Genomic DNA, 15581 nt, shown 5'->3' on the forward strand with positions numbered 1-15581 from the left:
GGATTCTCCAAAAAAAAAAGAAAAAAAAAAACACGTAAATTTAAGACGCGACAAGAAAACCCCACATGATACTTAACACGAGCATCGTCACCAAGATTTTTATTTATGTATTCATTTAATTCTTGTTCACCTGAGCCCTCCAAACCCACTTTCCCCTGGTCTCAAGAAATAATGAGGTGTGAGGCATCTTGTACCCAGGTGAAGGGCATTGCGAAAGTCCATGTAGATTTCCTGCCATATTTTGTGCCTCTCTCCCCATATTATTATTATTATTATTAGTCATAGTATTGTTGTTGTTTCCATGTTCTCTATTTCTTTCTTTCTAAGCTTCCTTCTAATTTTAACCCTTTCAGTTCGATAACGTGTGAGAGAAGTCTATTTTTGTCACTTTCCTTCGACTTTATTTAACTTAAGAAAAGCCTGTAGCAATGGAGGGCTTGTTGCAGGCTGTATCAGCGTCCTCCAGTTCGAAAAATCCCAACCAAACCTAAAGACAGCACTTACAAAACGGACAAGTAAAATAGCACTTACAATATGACACTTACAAGACAGCACTTACAAAACGGACCTTACAAGAGCACTTACAAAACGGCTCTTACCAGGACTCGACACTTATGTTTTGTGGCAATTCCTTTAGTATATACGTCTCAGAAAAGTTTATATAAAAAGAAAATGTCTTAGTATACCTTAGAGACGTATTACATTTTCTTCTCGTGCTTAATTTAGAGTCATGTTCCTTTTCCACAAACATGAGGACAGCAGGTCTCTTTTCAACCCCCTCCCCCCCTCCCCCCACTACCACTTTCTCTCTCTCTCCTTCATTAACACCCTGAAGTAGGACTGTGAGTGTAGCGCTTTCTCTCTCTCTCTCTCTCTCTCTCTCATTATTTTTATTAACCCCTTCAGTCCGAGCAGGAATTCGGAATGAACTGCGTAACCCGGAGTTAAAAAATGCCTTCATGCCTTTCTTTTTCCACACAAGTTTGTTTTCACGTGACGGAACTGGGCAACTCCCCCCCCCCCCCAACTTTAATAGCCAATTGTATCATGCCGTAGTTACCTGAAATTCAACGAGCCTAGTCTGTGAAGTGCGAATGCGTCTCCTTCCTTGTCAGTCTCATACCTTCCATTCTGACTACTTGTGGCCATCAACCGAGCTGAAAGGGGTTAGGGATCTTTTTCAGGTTAGAACGAATGCTTCATAATCACTCCACTCTGAACTGCCTCCCTTCTTGAATAGCTAAAACAGTCATTAACCTTTTTCTGTCGTTCTAGTGTTTTCTTGCCTGTTTTTCTCTCTTGCTAAGGCCTTTGGATTTTTTTTTTTTTTTTTAACTTTTCCGGTTGGAGTTTCGACATGGTGCGCTAGGGGTAAATATTATGAACCCCTTTCGTTCCTCGTCATCATGATGTTTCAGTTATGATTTTTTGTAGGTGCAATAATAATAATAATAATAATAATAATAATAATAATAATAACAATAATAATGATAATAAAAATAATAATAATAATAATAATAATAATAATGGTAATAATAATAATAATAATAATAATAATAATAATAATAATAATCCCCCATCGCTTCATCCGTTCCTGTTGTCCCTGGCCTTTCAGTTTTTCCAGCTCATTGCTTACGTCTTAAATCACAGTGGGGGAACAAACTTCTAAACTGACAGGCTGAGAACCTGCAGATTTGTCTCATCAACAGAGAAAGCCGAACAAAAAAAAAAAGATAATAATCAAGATACGTTCATTTGAAGATGCTGGAGCACATTTCATTTCAAGAAGTCAAGATCATACGCAGTTGGAAAGACAGGCTGAGGAGGACAGTACCAAATTTAACCAGCTGTGTAAATGAAAGAATGAGAGTACAAGGATAAAGACTGAAAACGGTTCCAATTTTGACCAACTCCATACTGTAAATAAAAAGCTGAGAGTAGGGAAATGAAGGCAGGAGATATGTTTGACCAACTGCATACCGTAAATGAAAAACTAAGAATACAGGGATAATGGCCGATCGTATAACATAAACCGTAGCCAAAGTGTTTTTCAGATGTCATTCAAAACAGTGTGCTTTTCATCCCCTTCAGAATTATAGTTTTGGACACACGCCTTTAGTCTCTCATCAGCCTCCCCTCTCTCCACCCTTCGTCGTCTGAGTAAAATTAAATCGACTGCACTGAACTTTGTCCTTCCGGAATCCCTGCGTCCTCCATACCAGACTAAGGAGAGGAGAGGGAGAGGAGAGAAGAGAAGAGGAGAGGAGAAGTGAGGAGAGGAGCGGAGGGAGGACGAGAGGAGAGGAGAAAGGTTGTGAATGACGCTAGCAAAGAACAAAGAGAGAGAGAGAGAGAGAGAGAGAGAGAGAGAGAGAGAGAGAGAGGGCATAAGGGGATCTTGGTGAAAATGACATTAGGAGATTGGAAGGATGAAGTATAAACGCATAAAATGGGGGAGGGAGAAGGAGAGAGTCAGAAATGAGGCTGGGAAAAATGACCAAAGTTACCCACTTGGATAGATAGGTAAAAATATAAAGACAATGGAGATATAGATAGGAAATTTAATATCTGAGAGAATGGGGAAGAAAGAAGACATAGAAATAAAGAGAGGGGAAATAATAGAGGCCAACTTAAAGTGGACGAACTATAGCAGGCTTTCCTAAATTGCATGTAATCGTCTGGAGAGAGCAAGAATAAAATATGATACACGACATTGGATTGAAGTTGTTAGTACCTCCCCCCCCCTTCCGTCATGTCCCGCGTAACTACCCTCCCGTAACGTAGACCGCAGTGTGGCCATGTCGTAACTTCACATAATTTACCTGCCGTCCAGTAATGCGAAAGAGCAAGCAATAACCATCCTTTCTCCTTCACGCTTCCACCACACACCACGAATTCGCGTAGACTCATAATTTTGCATGTTTTGAAGGTCATACTTAATACTCAGGGTCCTCTGGCTTACTCTTTCCTCATTTTAATCTCTCCTCATCCTCTAACTCATTTACTGATATTTCAGATCACCTACGTAACACCCAGACTCCTGTGACTCATCCCTTACCCACACCACGAATCACGCACGTCCATATTTCACGGATTCAGATGATCCGCTTACCTTCATATTGTAGGGATATCGAACGTAATTTTCGCCTTTGTGAATGTATGATTATCGTTTCTGAGAAGCATTTTAAGATGGTCAGACTAACCTAATTTAGTTTCCCGCACACTGACTGTTTTACGTGTATTTTGATATTACTATAATTTCTCTAATGGTGCCTGTAACACGGTAGTTTTGTGGATTGTCTGGCACTGACGCCTTTTTCCGAAATGTTCTTGGCACAAAATTTCTCTATATAAGTCTACAGAAAGAATAAGCCAAATACTGAAAGCCTTCTGAAAAATTCACCTCTCTCGGAGAAAACAAACAAGAATTATAGACACAGTATTTAGAATGTTTGATGGAGTATTCAGACTTCGATGGGTAAAGGTATGACGCACCTTAAAATAACTGACAAAAGGAAAAGAAGGAAAATTTACTTATACTTACATACAGACTGACAGATATGGCTACATCGATGATCGGGTGTATAGTTGAAACAAGAGAGGGATAGGAAAACAGGCAGCATACCAATAAACAGAATATCAGCAAGAACATCAGATAACACTCACCATGGAGCTCTCGTCTATGGAATCCAGGCTCATCACGGTGACGTGGAAATAGACCACTGTGGGATCGCCTGGTGGGGTAGAGAGAAAGAGGATAAGTTAGAGATGTGTGCCATAGACATTCCCGTATCAAATGTAGTCTTACGATGTCTTTACTACTTTTGGGTATAATATATCTTCTTTATTCAGTCTTTCGTACTCGTGACTTTGTAATTCTCCTGTTTAGTCCCCTAGTGTTATTAAATAGTAAACTCATATGGCATCCCCTTTCTGAATAAATAATGGGAAAAATCAAACCCAATCACTACGAGCAGCGCTAAATCAAATCTGCAGGCGTCAGCAAGAATATAGTTCAAAACACATTGCACGGGTGATGATGATGGTGAAGTTCTAAGTACTTCACAGAGAGAAGGGATTTAATGTAGTGGAGGAATTAAAGGAGTATTTATTAATTTTTCTTATTTTTAATATAGCTACTTTTAAATTTATTTTTGTTTATGCATTACTTTACTGTCATAATTGATTTTTTTTTTTTTTTCAAATCCAGCAGTCAGAGGCGTCTTCCGTGAACAACAAAAATGCACTTTGGTATCACATACCAGATAAAAGATACTGTTATCGCAAAGAAGGAGTAAGAGGGGAGGTCTTTCTTTAAAATATCGAGAGAAGATAGAAAGAGAAAAATAAAAGAAAAGATCATATAGTGGTACAGGAATCGGAAAGGACTAAAAGACTCACCTTGGGATTGTGGAGGTCGCATCTTATCGTAACTCTTGGTGTCTTCTGGGAGTATGTCTGTGATTTCTAGCAGTGACTCGTCCTCCGCCACGCATCTGGAGAGAGAGACAAGGTAGAGTTAGATATTGAGAGAGAGAGAGAGAGAGAGAGAGAGAGAGTGAGGAAGGGCGAGGTGAGGGAGACAAAATTGGGTACAAGGGGAGGACCAGGGGAGACGGCAAGGAACATGGAGAGAGAGAGAGAGAAAGAGAGAGAGAGATTCTGACTTAAGTATAATTACCAAGAGGCCACGTAATAATTCGACACTTTTTAAAAAATTGTCTCAGAAAGAGTTACGTTAATCTTACCCCACCCGATAAGAAACAGCCTCGAGATGGCCAATACGTACAGACAGACAGACAGATAGATAGATAGATAGATACATACATACATACATTGATTAATAAGTTTTTAGGCTGACGGATATATAGATTGATAGATAAACTGACTGAAACAGACGGATCGATAGGTAGAGTGACATAAAAAGATTGGTAGATAAATAAGTAAATAGATAGATAGATAGAAGTGGATACATAGATTGATAGATATAGACACGCAGGTAGGCAGATAGACACGGATAGATAGATAGGTAGATATAAATGGACTGTGTATGCGTTCGTATCGCCGCGAGACGTAAAGATATTGAGTCGAGTGGGTTGTTGACCGAACTTTAAAAGAGTCTACACCAGGGAGCCTCTTTGCATTCATTAGAGAGAGAGAGAGAGAGAGAGAGAGAGAGAGAGAGAGAGAATATAATAGATTCCTGAGATTAGTCCCAAACATTATATATGTGGATTCCTTAACAAACAAAAAAATCGTTTAACAAGCGAGAATGAAGTAAAAAAAAGAAAATAAATAAATCTTGGACCAGAAGGCATGGATTCCCCCCCCCTCCTAGAAGACGTCCAAGTTCAGCTGAACTGTAAAGAATGAAACGGACTTTGCCAAACAGTCATACCGGTCTGAGAATTATCTACGAGAATGTGGCGATGTGTTTGTGCAATATATGTAGAATTATGATAATATGACTGAAACTAAAACAGAACATACAGACTCTGATGGCGGTTTTTTATTATTATTATTATTATTATTATTATTATTATTACTGCACGACGATTTGGCAAATACTTTCGTTCAGGGGAAACCAAAGAGGAAGAAACGTGAACAGGACGAGAACAGACTGGGAAGGAAGACAAAAATCGAGTGAGTGAGTGAGTGAGAGAGGGTGAGAGGGACATACAAGAACAAAGGAGGGGAGAGCGAGAGGGTGAGGATGACAGAAATGGATACACGAGAGAGAGAGAGAGAGAGAGAGAGAGAGAGAGAATAATAGATTCCTGAGATTAATCCCAAACATTCTGGGGGTGCCATACCAATAATAAAAAACCATTTGACAAGCAAGAATAAAGAAAAATATATATATATATATTGGACCAGCAGGCATGGATTTTTCTCCCCCTCCTGGAAGACGTCCAAGGTCAGTTGAATTGTAAAGAAAGAAACAAACTTTGCCTAACAGTCATACCGGTCTGAGAATAATCTTCTCCTTTCGGCTTTCCCTTTAGGGGTCGCCACAGCGGATCACCCGTCTCTATCTTACTCTGTCTTCTTCATCTTCTCTTACACCTACCACCCGCATGTCCTCCTTCACTACATCCATAAACCTTCTCTTTGGCCTTACTCTCTTTCTCCTGCTTGGTAACTCCATTTCCAGCATCCTCCTCCCGACATACTCCTCATCTCTCCTCCGCACATGTCCATACCATCTCGGTTTCGCCTCTCAAGCTTTGTCCTCAACCTGACTTACTGGTTTGAGAATTGGATAGCGTGAATTTTTAAGTACCTTTATTTCAGGACTGCGAGATTTTTCAGGCTTCAATCTGCTGTGTGGTACGTCTTCTGTTGCAGTATTAAAAGTAATTTCTCTCTCTCTCTCTCTCTCTCTCGTATCCATTTCTGTCATCCTCACCCTCTCGCTCTCCCCTCCTTTGTTCTTGTATGTCTCTCTCACCCTCTCACTCACTCACTCACTCGATTTTTGTCTTCCTTCCCAGTCTGTTCTTGTCCTGTTCGCATTTCTTCCTCTTTGGTTTCCCCTGAACAAAATTATTAGCCATATCGTCATGTAATAATAATAATAATAATAATAATAATAAACAAAATTATTAGCCGTATCGTCTTGCAGTAATAATAATAATAATAATAATAATAATAATCCATCAAATTCTGTATCTTCTCTTGTAGTTTCAGTCACATCATTCAACACATTTCACCAACACAATGCCACATTCTTGTAAAGAATTGTTTGGAACAATTATTTCGTCCTTTAGAGCAATGTAAGTAGCATTTTTAGTTTTTTTTTTTTTTTCAATTCCCGAAAAAACATGATTGACATCGTCCTCTTAAGTTTTCATTTTTTTTTTTTTTTTTCATAGTTCTTGTCACCTCCAGACGATTTCACTTAATTTTCGAAAACCCGTATGAAAATCAAATTGTGTTTCCAGGCTAGACGTCTCCTGTTCGAACATTCGCCCTTAAGGGTAAAAAAAATCATGTCCAGAAAGCCAGACCGAAATGGAAAGTTACGTCATTGGATTGAAGGGGTTAAAGTGACAGCAACAATCATCTTCTTTTTCTTTCACAACAACAACAACAATAACTATGCTGGACTTGTAACACCACTTGCAACCATCATTTTCTTTGCACAACAACAACAGCAACAACAGTAACTATGCAGGATTTGTAACCACTTGCAGCTGCCATTTTCTTTGCATAACAACAAAAACAATAGCAGCTGCAGCACCACCACCACCAACAACAACAAACGAGTACATGTAACACTACTTGCACCACTCACAGTACATTTTTTTTTTTCCAACATCACTTATAACACCATGTTTAATGAGAGAGAGAGAGAGAGAGAGAGAGAGAAAGGCGGCCCTACAAGAACAACTACCAGAAGGCACGTCAGAACAAAACCTCCCATAAACCATGCAAACGGCGACGCAATGCACAAGCACATTATGTCTTCAAGACCCGAAATAGGTCTCCTTCTTTTAATTCTTTCTTTTTGTTTTTCTCTTACTCTGACTTCTCTTCCAATCTTAATAAAATTGTTGGACGGAAGGTAGATAAAAAGATATCGTACGGAAGGGGTTAAGAATTTTACCTCTCTCTCTCTCTCTCTCTCTCTCTCTCTCTCTCATTATTTCTTCCTCGTCTCATTTCTCTCCACTTCTCTTCCCTTCTCGCCAGTCTTCTTTCCTTCCCATCTTTCTTTCTTACTTCTCTACCTCTGTGCCTCCTTCCCTCCTTCCTTCCACCCATACTTTCTTGCTTGCTTTCCTCGTACACCCTCCTACTACCTTTTCTCTTTCCCTTTCTTCCGTCCTCCTCATTTCTGTTATTCTACCTGCCATTCCTTCCTTCTTTTTTCCGTCCTTCCTTCCTTCCTTCCTTTCTTCCCTCCTTTCCTTCCTTCCTTTCTTCCTTCATTCATTGATTCCCTCTCCTCTCTTCCTTGTACTTCGTCCTGCCCTCCATTCTCTCTCCCTTCCTTCGTCCTTGTCCTCATCTATTTTCTATGTCTTTTCCATGTTAGTTATTCTCTCTCTCTCTCTCTCTCTCTCATATATGTAAATGGCTTTCCCGTGTATAAATAGCGAGGGATAATGGTTCCTCTGGTAGATGTCCCTAATGGTTAGTATCCTACGTTAATATCTCGCTGGTTAGAACCTTAACTACCTCAGAATTATTATTATTATTATTATTATTATTATTATTGCTGTCCTAAAATTCTCAGATTAAGCTTGTTTCCTCTCTCATTATAGTTGGGGATATTGATGTCAAGTTGATTTTTGCGTGTCATATTCAAGGGGAAGATTAGGACTTGGAAGAAAATCGTCTGGAGGTAACAAGAGGCGTCGAAAATATAGGAAATAACCTTACAAAACGAGCCAGTTAAAAGTACATAAAAACTGTAATGTTAGAGTGAAACGAACATGGAATACGGTGTTTGTTGCTAAGTTCAGTGATGAGGATGTTGACCCGTAGCATTGTCTTACTGTGCCGCTGAGTTACGCGAAATAAATTGCAGTGGGACGAAAATATCCATCTGGCTAAAAAATAAAAATAAAAATAAGAAGTGAACCTTAACTGTCACTTTTTGCTGTCATCATTATTTCTCCATGTACAGAATTATAATTATCGTAACTATACTCTTTTCATCCTAACTTGGCCCAAATTTTCGTCCTGTTGCAGCTTATTTCACGTAGCTCAGTGGCAGAGTAGGACAGTGCTACGGCTCTACATCCTCTCCATAGCATTTCTCTGTAACTAGTATCTTATTTTAATGTTAATATATTGCTGCAGCTCAGCATTCAAGGTGGAGAGTTGACAGTTTTGGGCCAGGTTAGAGTAAACAGGGTGTAGTTAAAAAGAATGAAGTGTGTTTATCGTGAAGCTACTTATCACCGCTCCTTGCCACCACTCTCGTCCACATCTGCAGAATTAATAGCCATCGTAACTAACAGCTTCCAACCAGAGGCTTGTGCAAACTGTCAGGGTGATTACTTTGCTGTGTGCTTAGCGGAGTGTGTGTGTGTGTGTGTGTGTGTGTGTGTGTGTGTGTGTGTGAGAGAGAGAGAGAGAGAGAGAGAGAGGGAGAGAGAGAGAGAGAGAGAGAGAGAGAGAGAGAGATCAAAAGCACTAAGACAGATTGAAAGCATCCATGTGTTATGAGGAATGATGAGATGAAGGCAAGAGAACTACATGCCTGCTCTCTCTCTCTCTCTCTCTCTCTCTCTCTCTCTCAAAAATAATAATGTGGCAGTCATAAATGTTGATTATATACAATAGACTACTGACGCCAAAGACGATACAAGAGATGTGCTGTTGATCTCTAATTCTCTAATAGGAAAGAGATTGTCACGGGGTTTTTATAATATCACGGTAATTTTGAAATAAATGGTTAAATGTTATTTAAATTGATAATAATATTCAATAATATTGAAGAGCAGAGACAATGATTGTCTCTGCTCTTCAATATTATTGAATATTAATATCAATTTAATTAACATTTAACCATTTATTTCAAAATTACCGTGATATTATAAAAACCCCGTGACAATTGGCGACCTCATTCCAGGATATTAACTCCTAGCTCTAAAGCTATTCACGAGATAGTGCTCACTCATTCATATTTAGGTATTTATCATTAAAGTTTATAGGCACAAGCTTACTGGTGTTTACCGTTAATTTAGCAAGTGAGTTTTTGCTTTATAAATCAATAGAGTACTTAACTCTAGTTTATTTTTGGTAACGCCAGACGATTTTATTCGCTCCTGGGAAGTCGGCGTACCCATTGTGTTTATTATTGAGTCTTCCCAGTCATTTACATTTTTGATTTATTTTTGCCAGTTAACTAGATAAGACTGGTCACCACTAGCTTGTGTCTGTATTCTTTACTTGTGTTTATTAGTATTCGTCGCTAAGCAGTCAGTGCTCAATTTCGGTTACTTAGTAAATTGAGCTAGCATCATGGCTACAGCTGTATATGTACAGGAAGCCAAAGATATTGGTCTCACAGACCCAGAGAAAATACAGAGTTACGTTCTCTCACGGTTCAATTACGAGCAAGAACGTGAGAAAGATGCTCGTGAAGAGCGTAGGATTCAGCGCGAATGCGAGCGAGAACAGCGCGAATACGAGCGAGAACAGCGTGAGGAACGTGAAAGAGAGCGTGCTTATGAACAAGAGCAGCGTGAGAAAGAGCGCGAATACGAGCGAGAACAGCGCGAACACGAGCAGAAACAACGCGAGCTCGAGTTAGAAAAAGAGCGAGAACAGCGCGAATACGAGCGTGAACAACGCGAGCGAGAACGAGAACATGAACGTGCCGAACGTGAGGCACGAGAAAAACATGAACTTGAAATGATGAAGCTCAAGCGAGATTCCTTGGCTTCAGACACGTCTGGTGCAGTTGGTCAAAGCTCCACGAGCGTTCCCCCTGCACATGTCCTGGCGACCCCACGCATCAAGCTTCCTTCATACAAGGAAAGCGAGCGAATCGAGCCGTACATAGCTCGTTTTGAGGACATGGCAGACTTATATCAACTGGATGAGGCAGCTAAGCGGCTTCAGTTTCTTAGCCTATTTGAGGGCCCTGCCCTCGATATTCTCCACAGAATTCGTGGAGACAATCTCACATATGAGATGATGAAAGCTGCACTCATTAAGGCGTATGGTCTCACAGTAGACGACGCCAAAGTTCAGTTCATGCGAGCTTGTCTCCAAGACAAGGAGACAGCTGTTCAGTTCCTTGATCGTCTCACAGCTTACTTAAATGAGTGGATGGAGAAAGATGAAACTCCTTCCACGCGTGAGGGGATAATTGACCTTATGCTGCGTACACAGCTAGAGAGGTCGTGGCCTGCTGAGCTCATAGCACAGCTTAAGATCTGCCAGGTGAAAGATGCCAGCCAAATGGCAGAGAAGGCTGATGCATTCTTTACTGCATACGGGTATCAAGCTCGTAAGCAAAACACCTGGAGCAGAAAAGATACTGCTAAGTCTGGGAAGCCGTCTCAGACTGAATCCCAGCACCAAGGCCGTTCTCAGAGTAATGGTCAAGGTCCAAGCAAACCACAGAAGGACCAGGGGCAAAACACTCAGAAATCTGAGTGGAAGCGGTACAACAAGCACCCCAACCAGCAGCAGTTTCCCAAGCATCAGCAGCAATACAAGGACAAGCCACGTAACCCTCAGTCAGGTCAATTAGTGTATCGGAGGCAGGAGGCAAATGCAGCCTTCATTCCACAAGTACCCGGTGGTGTCATCTCTACCAGTACAGGTACTTCCCAACAGTTAGCAAGTCCCCCTCCGACCATGAACTCTCCTCAGACACCTAGTTCCCAGGGTGCCACGTTTGCTGCATCGGTTGTTCCGCAGTCTCATGAATGACTGGCTGCTACCTCCTCAGACCCTTCCACCAGCAACACTGCCTTTCTTGTTCAGCCAGGGTCTGTGGGAGGTGTTTCTGTAAATGTCCTGAGGGACAATGGTTCCTCAGGTTGCTCTGTTAAGCAGAGTTTAGTTCGGCCTGATGAGTATACAGGTCGACAGATCCAAGTTAGACTTATTGATGGATCAGTGAGATTGTTCCCTGAGGCACGTATCCAGGTGGCGTCTCCATTTTCACTGGCTTGACAGCTGCAGTTGTCATGCCAGAACCTTTGTTGACCTCATCTTAGGCAACATACCTGGCATCAAAAATAGTTGTGCCGTAGATGTTGCCTACGCAGACTTCGGCTGCTGCAATAACAGAGCCATGGCCAAGGCTCAGATCGCGTCACTCCGTTGACCGTCGCAACGCCGCAAGATCTGATTCGTAGTCAAGATGTTGTCCAAGAGCAACAGACTGACTCGACACTTGCCTCAGTGCGCAAGAAGCTGGAGGGTAAAGTGACCAAGTATTCACGGGGAGGTCAAGCCAGGTTCCTTCGTAAGCGAGGACGGCTGTACCGTGAGTCACAGACACCCCAGGGTGAGGTTCGACTGCAGTTTGTCGTTCCTGCAAAGTATCGCCGAGCAGTGTTTGAATTAGGTCACTGTTCAGCGATGGGAGGTCACATGGGTCATTATAAGACCTCTGACCGCATCCATGCTGACTTTTTCTGGCCAGGAATGGGACGGGAAATAACGAGGCTTGTACGTTCCTGTGATGTGTGTCAGCGTACCACTGACCGGGGACGTGTCCGTCCTGCGCCATTGAAGCCAATGCCCATAATCTCTGAACCGTTCGAGAGAGTAGCAGTTGACATAGTTGGGCCAATCTGTCCTAGGGCTAGTGATGGATCAAAGTATATCCTCACTATAGTTGATTTCAGCACACGGTGGCCTGAAGCCGTGGCCCTTAAGAATATAGAGGCCGTCACTGTTGCTGAGGCATTAATTGAAGTGTTCTGTCGTGTAGGTATCCCTAAGGAGGTCTTAAGCGACCGGGGTTAAGTTCACTTCGGCAATGATGAACGAAACGTTCAGGTTGCTGTCCATCCGAGGCTTACGAACTACGCCGTATCATCCCATGTGTAACGGGTTGTGTGAGAGGTTCAATGGAACTCTCAAAGAAGATGTTGAGCGCATGACCGCCGAACAGCCAAAGGAATGGCCGCGGTTCATTGCTCCTCTTCTATTTGCTTATCGAGAAGCCCCACAGCATTCATTGAAATTCTCACCCTTTGAACTGGTGTATGGGAGGTCGGTCCGGGGCCCACTTCAAGTCCTTCGTGAGTTATGGGACGATGAAGAACCCGACCCTGAAGTCAAGACCACCTACACCTACGTCCTTGATTTGGCTGACCGCCTCCAGTCGACGTGCGAGTTAGCTAAGGAAGAACTGATCAAGGCGCGTGAAGTTCAAAAGGCTTATTACGATAAGAAGGCAAAGCTTCGGAAGTTTAGTCCAGGCGATAAATGCTTGGTATTACTCCCCACTGCCCAGAACAAGTTGTTGGCGCAGTGGAAGGGTCCATTCAATGTAGTAGAGCGCATTTCAGACCTCAACTACATAATACAGATGGGGAATCTTCGTAAAAGGTTCCACATTAACATGTTGAAGGCTTATCATGAGTCAGACCCGAGGAGACTGGCCTACGAGTAGCTGATGATAGTGACCAGCCACTGGAAGAAACCGGGGCAGCTGCGGTGATACCAGCTGATGACCATGATGACAGGCCCTTAACCGCTCAGTCCCATCAGGAAGAGACTGTCGGAGATGTTTCACTTAACCCTGACTTAGCAGTAGGGGACCAGAATGCCTTATGGTCACTGCTCTGTCAGTATGCTGATGTCTTTTCAGACCAACCTAGACTTGCAAAGGTTGCGTGTCATAAAATTGAGTTGACCAGCAATGCTCCTATAAAGGTTAAACCATATCCGATTCCCATGCGACTACAGGGTGCAGTAGATAAGGAAATTGCTGACATGGAGACAGCAGGCATTATCGAAAAGTCCTCATCTCCTTACTGTAGTCCGATGGTAGTAGTCCGCAAGAAAGATGGTGGAGTCAGGATTTGTGGCGACTATAGAAGGCTCAATGCAATCACCAAAGTGGATGCTGAGCCAATGGGTGACCATATTGCCATCTTCTCCAAGCTGGCAGGGTCACGATATTTCACGAAGCTTGACCTAGCGAAGGGATTCTTCCAGATTCCCCTTCATCCTGAGAGTCGTCAGTTCACTGCCTTTGCTACTCCTAGGGGTTGTACCAGTATAAAGTCCTCCCATTCGGACTTACCAATTCCCCAGCAGTATTCAATCGTGCCATGAGACAAGTGCTCCATGGTATTGTAGGAGTAGAGATGTTCGTTGACGATGTCCTCGTTCATTCCGCCACATTGGAGGAGCACCTCAGACTCATGGAAATTGTCTTCAGTAGACTCCAGAGTTTCAACATGACTGTGAAGCCTAGCAAATGCAAGATTGCTCACAGTGAGGTGGAGTTCCTTGGTCATATTGTTGGCAACAATCACTGCAGGTGTCAGGGTGACAAGATCAGGAAGGTTAAAAGAAGCCCCGAGACCCGTGACCAAGAAACAGGTTAGGGCATTTCTTGGCCTAGTGGGATATTATAGGAGTTTTATTCCCAACTTTGCTCTCATTGCCCAACCGTTGTACGAAGTGCTACGGAAATATGCTCCAAACACCATTGAATGGGGAGAAGCACAAGAGAGATCTTTTGCCACCCTCAAGAATATGTTGTGCAAGGAGCCCATTTTACTGTTGCCTGATTCCAGCAAACCTTTCATACTGCGCACTGATGCTTCACAAGATGGAGTAGGTGCTGTATTGATGCAGGAATCGGAAGGTGGAATCTTCCCAGTGGCATACCACAGCCGTAGGCTAAAACCTGCCGAGAGGAATTACAGTACTGTTGAGAAGGAACTCTTGGCTGTGGTTGATGGTGTTAAAAAATATTATTATTATTTATTTGGGGCATCATTTGTTCTGGAAACTGACCATATGCCACTCACTAGTCTTAGCACGACCAAGACGGCTAATGCAAGATTGACACGCTGGACACTGTATTTACAGCAGTTTAACCTTGTTGTGAGATACATCAAGGGAAGTGATAACGTAGGTGCAGACCTGATGTCTCGCCTACTAACTGCTGACTAATATGGGCAGTTGTTGTATGCTGGGTTCCGTGATAGGCATCCTCAGAGATTTGAGTAATCCAAGGACTAGCCTGGTTCCCAGTCAAAAGTGTAGACCTGACGTCTCACTTGTTGGCCCCACAGGACACAGTATGTCCAGGGCCTGTACATACACGAGTATTGTAGGTTAAGGGGGAAGTTTGAGAGAGAACTCCGCAGAGGCGACTTGAGGCTATGGAAGACCCAAGTTTGCACAAGGATTCTCAGCTTCCCAATACTAATATAAGTATTGTAGGTTAAGGGGGAAGTTCGAGAGAGAACTCAGCAGAGGCGACTTGAGGCTATGGAAGACACAAGTTTGCACAAGGATTGTCAGCTTGCCGGTACTAATATAATTATTGTATTGTAGGTTAAGGTGGAAGAGAGAACTCCGCAGAGGCGACTTCTTGAGGCTATGGAAGACCCAAGTTTGCACAAGGATTCTCAGCTTCCCGATATTAATATAAGTACTGTAGGTTAAGGCACAGGTTGAGGACCCGTGTGTGGTTCGAGGCTATGGAAGACCCGAGTTTGCACAGGGATTCTCAACTTGCCGACCATAATCGTGTGCTATAATTAATGGCGACCTCGAGTGTACTTTTCATAGCATGTACTGACTGCTAGCCAGAGAGAGTAATTGTAACATAATAAGAATTTTGTCTCATTGACACTTTTGATGCTCCACCTTAATTGGTTTTTGCAGGTTCAGCAATGGGTGTAGCAGTTTTGCTGTCTTGAGGCCAGCTGATCGTCTGCCGCACGCTGCCGCCTCTTCTCCTCTGCCTTCGTCGTCGCCATATTATTTACTGTGTCATTTTACACGTAGGTACAGTTACACTACAACTGTCACACCTACACCGCGTATTACATACACCACGCTACACAACAATTAGTTGTCAGTGTAAATGTAGCGAATTTTCGCTCAGTTTGACCTGAGTACAGGATTTT

At 42.5% G+C, this 15581-nt stretch overlaps 1 protein-coding gene across 1 annotated transcript in view; it reads right to left on the reverse strand.

Moving 5' to 3' along the window:
* LOC145392207 (glycine receptor subunit alpha-2-like) overlaps nt 1–15581 on the reverse strand; it is a 456984-nt gene that overhangs the window by 51621 nt on the left and 389782 nt on the right. Inside the window, exons 3-4 of the mRNA XM_080266659.1 lie at nt 4402–4496; nt 3667–3734 (exon numbers count right to left, since the gene is read on the reverse strand). Of these exons, the coding sequence (XP_080122785.1) occupies nt 3667–3734; nt 4402–4496 (163 nt within the window). The remainder of the gene's footprint in view (nt 1–3666; nt 3735–4401; nt 4497–15581) is intronic.

This window comes from Coenobita brevimanus, chromosome 21, assembly GCF_032717465.1.
Source record: "Coenobita brevimanus isolate Jiangsu-jjx chromosome 21, ASM3271746v2, whole genome shotgun sequence".
Classification (NCBI taxonomy): Eukaryota; Metazoa; Arthropoda; class Malacostraca; order Decapoda; family Coenobitidae; genus Coenobita; species Coenobita brevimanus.